This window comes from Megalobrama amblycephala, linkage group LG11, assembly GCF_018812025.1.
Source record: "Megalobrama amblycephala isolate DHTTF-2021 linkage group LG11, ASM1881202v1, whole genome shotgun sequence".
NCBI classification, from domain to species: Eukaryota; Metazoa; Chordata; class Actinopteri; order Cypriniformes; family Xenocyprididae; genus Megalobrama; species Megalobrama amblycephala.
Window position 1 is genome coordinate 14657809 of NC_063054.1, and position 5606 is coordinate 14663414.

General features: G+C 36.6%; 1 protein-coding gene across 1 annotated transcript; it reads left to right on the top strand.

The window, feature by feature from the left end:
• Positions 1-292: 292 nt before the first annotated feature.
• On the top strand, positions 293-4447 carry LOC125277773 (creatine kinase B-type-like). Its single transcript, XM_048206275.1, is given in 8 exon segments — positions 293-340; positions 342-486; positions 2182-2336; positions 2425-2557; positions 2684-2855; positions 3561-3684; positions 3777-3966; positions 4044-4447. Coding segments are annotated over 8 exon segments (1146 nt in total). The 3' UTR covers positions 4223-4447.
• The last annotated feature ends 1159 nt before the right edge of the window (positions 4448-5606 follow it).

The following is a 5606-nucleotide window of genomic DNA, read 5'->3' on the forward strand; positions in this document are numbered from 1 at the left end:
CATTTTTTAATGAGGCGTCAATTATTGGATGCGCGCTCGACATTCCATCATGTTTACTGCCCGCGTGACATGACACATCACCGAGCATAAAATCGTCATACCACGACCGTTTGTTGCTGTAACGGTTTAAGCGAATAAAAACAAATTCCTTTGTTTTAGAAAATGCGCTTTAATGCTGTTACGTCATTATTAATGCAGCTGAGGGACTGGCTTTGTCTCCTTGTTTGAATCCGATTTGAATTCGTCTTTTAACAGCCTTGTTTCCAAATATTTGCACCAGGTAGACGCAATCATGCCTTTCGGTAACACTCACAATCAGCTGAAGATGAACTACACCATCCGAGCAGGAGTATCCCGACCTCAGCAAGCACAACAACCACATGGCGAAGGTGCTGACGCTTGAGATGTACGCAAACCTTCGGGACAAACAAACTCCCAGCGGATTTACCGTGGATGACGTCATTCAAACCGGAGTTGACAACCCAGGTAAATGGCCCATCTTCAAAATGGAAAAAGTGCCCGTATTTCAGCCGGTGCTCAAATGTTAAAGCACGTATGAGTCAATGTCTCACTTTCTGGCTTTTAGTCCGTGTGTTGCGTTGAGCTTGTTTATATGCTGCTTGACCTCTCAATGTCAAGAAATATGTACTTCTAGCAAAAAGCACTTAAAGTTTGTCTGTCTCTGGAAGAAGGGACTAAAAATATGAGCTGTGTCCCAATACAGGGGTTGTGTCCTCCGGAGGTCGCATTTGAAGCTGCATACGTCATCGAATCGTCTTCTATTAAGAAAAGTACTTTAACCGTAATCAAATTGACCGATTTCTCGCGAGGTGTAAAATACTGTAATTTGTTTATTACTTTGCAACCTAACGGTTACTTTAAAAAAAAAAAAAAAAAAAAAAAGTCTGACTCAATGACGTATGTAGCCTTCAAATGCGACAGCCCTGAACTTGGACACAGCCATTGATGACTCATCCTGCACTACACTATTTTTGACCAATCAAATGTTTTCTAGTATGGGAACGTCCCTCCCCCAATACCTCCTGAAGCCAACTAGAGTTTTTGTTTTTAAAAGTTATCACCAAAAAAAAAAAAAAAAAAAAAAATCTAATGTTACCTAAATAAAGAACAAATGTACAGACAGTACGTTGTAACTAGGAGTGAAAAGCACCAATTATCTTTTTATTTTTTTATTTTTTTAATTATCTCGACAAAATAAAGCAGCATAGGGATTACCATTTTAAGTCCTCTAGAATTTTTTTGAAAATGAAATGGCTTGGTTATTGCGCAAAGTAAATAATCATGGTTCATGGTTGTGAGATGATAAAGCAGATTGGCTAATAATAATTTGGATCTCTAAATATTATTTGATAGATATAATATTATATATATTTTTTAATAATAATATATATATATATATATATATATATATATATATATATATATATATATATGACCGCATTCATCCTCTAGCCTAGACACTAGTAGTCTTCGACAAAACATTTTGAACAAATAACATTAACTTTTGTATATATATATATATATATATATATATATATATATATATATATATATATATATATATATATATATATATATATATATATATATATATATATATATATATATATAAAAAATATAATATTAGTTAGTTGTAGTTTGCTTATTTGTGTCAAATTGGTACAAAAACACACTTGAATATTTCTGCATCTCTTTTGAGTAAGCCTTGGACTTGCACATTTAAGCACTTCTACAAAGTTGTGGTGGTACACTGATCCCGATATGTCCAAAATGAACAAGCACTGAACATTTAATGTACAAATATATAATTTGCATTCTTTGCATAGTGCTGCTTGCTCTTATTTGCTGTTGTAATCCTGGTGGCTAATAATGCATGTTATATACTTCAGTATAAGCTTTCATACATTTGACTCGGTCGGTATGCAAAAAAACACCATGAGAAAGTGGCAACGGCATTCTAATGATATATTTAAGTCCAACAAAAGGAGGATTGTGTCGTCTTGTATCTCATGATTGCTTAAAGGCCAACCGTGCGATAACAAACATGAGGTGTGGTTATATAAAGCTGATGCCCATGGTGTCTGTGTTTTAAAAAAAAAAAAAAAAAAAAAAAAAGTCACTACAACAAAAGATTGAAGTCCAGGATCTTTTGTGTTCCAGGGCATCCTTTCATCATGACGGTGGGCTGTGTTGCTGGAGACGAGGAGACATATGAGGTGTTCAAAGAACTTCTGGATCCCGTCATTGAGGATCGTCATGGTGGATATAAACCCACAGACAAACACAAGACTGACCTGAACCCAGACAACCTCCAGGTACTCTGCGTCTCTCTCTGTCTGGTGCATCTAATTGGGTTTAACGTTTTAAAATAGTCCGCTGTTAATTTAGTCGTGTTTTTAATAGGGCGGAGACGACCTTGACCCCAACTACGTTTTGAGCTCCAGAGTGCGAACTGGCAGGAGCATCCGTGGCTTCTGCCTCCCTCCTCACTGCAGCCGCGGGGAGAGACGCGGCATTGAGAGTCTGTCCGTTGAGGGTGAGTCGGCTAGGCATCTGTCTTCATGATTGGTTGTTCAAGAGGGGTGGGCGGGAACACAAGTGATTCAAGCATCCACTCTGTAATGCTGCAGGTCTGTTGTGATGTATCCTGTGATTTTCACAGCTTTGGGATCCCTTGATGGCGATCTTAAGGGAAAGTACTATGCCCTCAAGGACATGACAGAGGAGGAGCAGCAGCAGCTGATTGATGACCACTTCCTGTTTGATAAGCCTGTGTCCCCACTGCTGCTGGCCTCTGGGATGGCCCGTGACTGGCCCGATGGCAGAGGGATCTGGTGAGTGAGAACAGGCTTTTTGGTCCATTGCTCCTCTCTTTATTAAAATTTGGACTTTATCCCAACTTACTAAATGGATTCATTTTAGGTGCCATCATAATTTGAATAATAATAATAATAAAATAATAATAATAATAATAATAATAATAATAATAATAATAATAATAAATTAAAAAATAAATAAATAATAATTATTTATTTATTATTATAATATTTTATTATTATTATCGTTATAATTAATACAAATAATTGTATTATTAAATTTGACATTAAAATATTCTGTTTTTAGATTTTGGTTTGCGTATCCTTTTATAATTAAATAAATATTTTTATTAAAATGGTAATTATATCTTGATATGAAAAATTGCCATGTTGGTGCTAAAATATTTTGTAGTTTATTATATATTGTATTTTATATTACAAAATGGATGCATTTATATATAATTATTATATAATGCAATATAATATATATGAGATTTTATTACATGTATTTCTTTTTACCTTGTATAAAGATTATTTGGCTTGTGTATCCTATAGTAGTAATCATTTTTATTTTAATTTAATAATAATTTAAATTTAAAAATAACAATTTTATTAAATAATTCCAACTTTATTTAAGTTGAGATTTTATAGTTTATGTATTGTATTTTTATTACATAGGGTTTTTTTATTTATCTTATTTATTTATTCCTTAATGCTTTATAGGCACAATGACAATAAGACATTCCTGGTCTGGGTGAATGAGGAAGACCATCTTCGTGTCATCTCAATGCAGAAAGGTGGCAACATGAAGGAAGTCTTCAATCGCTTCTGCACAGGCCTCACAAAGGTCTTTATTTTTTTAAATCGATTTGATACCTACCCTTTTGTAACATGTTAGCAACTCCTTTGCATTTTAATCCTAACCCACTTGTCTTGCAGATTGAGGAATTGTTCAAAGAGAAGGGCCATGAGTTCATGTGGAACGAGCACTTGGGCTACGTCCTAACCTGCCCCTCCAACCTGGGCACAGGGTTGCGTGGTGGCGTTCATGTCAAACTTCCCAACGTCAGTAAGCATGAGAAATTCGGTGAGATCCTCAAGCGACTGAGGCTCCAAAAGCGTGGAACAGGTATATACTCCCCTGAGCCATTCTGTATTACCTGTACAGAATGTCATCTCCAATACTAACCTCGCTCTCCTCAACAGGTGGAGTGGACACTGCTGCAGTAGGTGGTGTCTTTGACATCTCCAACGCAGACCGTTTGGGCTTCTCTGAGGTTGAGCTGGTTCAGATGGTGGTGGATGGAGTTAAGCTGCTTATAGAGATGGAGAAACGCCTGGAGGCAGGCCAGTCGATCGATGACCTTATGCCTGAGCAGAAGTGAACACTTCGTGACTCCTAACTTAACTCCTTCCCTGCCTCCACCAGTACTCCCTTCCTCCAGTACCAATAATCTTAATTCCATCAAGGAACATACACTCCACCCAAACGGTAGTGGCACTAAAGTTAGACGAGTCTTCCATCAGTGTGAAGGATTTTGTATCTCAAACGTCCTGCAATGTTGAAGATGGAGCTTAACACCAGAAATAAAGTATCTTTGGCCCATGGAGTTTCTTGTGTGCATGTGTTCTTGCTTGCTTTAAGTTTGCTACAGAACCATCAGTTCACGTTCTTCTGTTCTGTGTTTGTCCAGTTGCCTGAATCAAACGCCCGGCTGAACATGTGGTTTTCTAGCTGTTAAATGCTAATTTTTGTATTAAGTTTTTGTTTTTTGACAACTATAAAAATGTCATTGTGTGCTGTTGCAATATAGGATACAATGGTCAATTTAAGGCCATTTTATAAGGGGATTAACAATGTTACAAGATCCTTACTGATTTGTTTTAATACAGTAACAATCTTAAGAGCGTTTGTGGTTTAAGAGTAGACTGAAATTGGAAATATTTAAAGAGTATTGTAGGGGTTTTGGTTTGTTTAAATTGCCTAGGCATTTTTAATTCTGCTTTAAGAGACTGCCTTTGAATGCTACAGTTAAACCGGTCGTATACTGCCATCTAGTGGCTATAATAGGACATAGATCAACAAAGAACTTCACTATAGAGGGTATGCACGTGACGTCACCGTCAACCGTTAGGACTGAGGTTACGCCCACTGAGTGGCACAAAGACTGAGTGGCAGCATTGGTTTTCAGTCTGAATGCCACGAAAAACACCCAAAACGGAAAAGAGCTTTGCGATTGACTGTATAGTTTTGACACAAAACCTGAGGTATATATTTAAAAACAGCTGAAAGATAAAGAAAAAAGAACCAAATGGATTGCTGCAATTCACAAACAGCTGGACTCCAGGCAAAGAAAGATGGATTTGCAGTTTTGTCAAATTGTTGGATTTTGAGGTAAAATTATACCGTATATGTATTTTTATATATTGTGTTGACAACTCATCAATTAAATTACCATCTTATATTCTGCATAAATGGGTGTTTTTAAATAAACACTGACAAAAACTAAGTTTTAGGGCTGGAGAATATGACTATTTAACATCGATATAAAATATTCACAGGCAGATTTGCTTTGTGTTTCCCCGGCGTCGAAATCAGGTATAAATGTCAGGAAACACGATTCCTGGCTGCATGTCAATATCCATGGATTAGGTTTATTTGACAAGTCGTAAGAAACACTTTGGAGCCCAGCCTTTAGTGTAATCGTTTGTTTTACTCGAGTTTTCGCAGTTTCCCCTATTAAATCCAGTCATGCAGCAGGTTCTTTT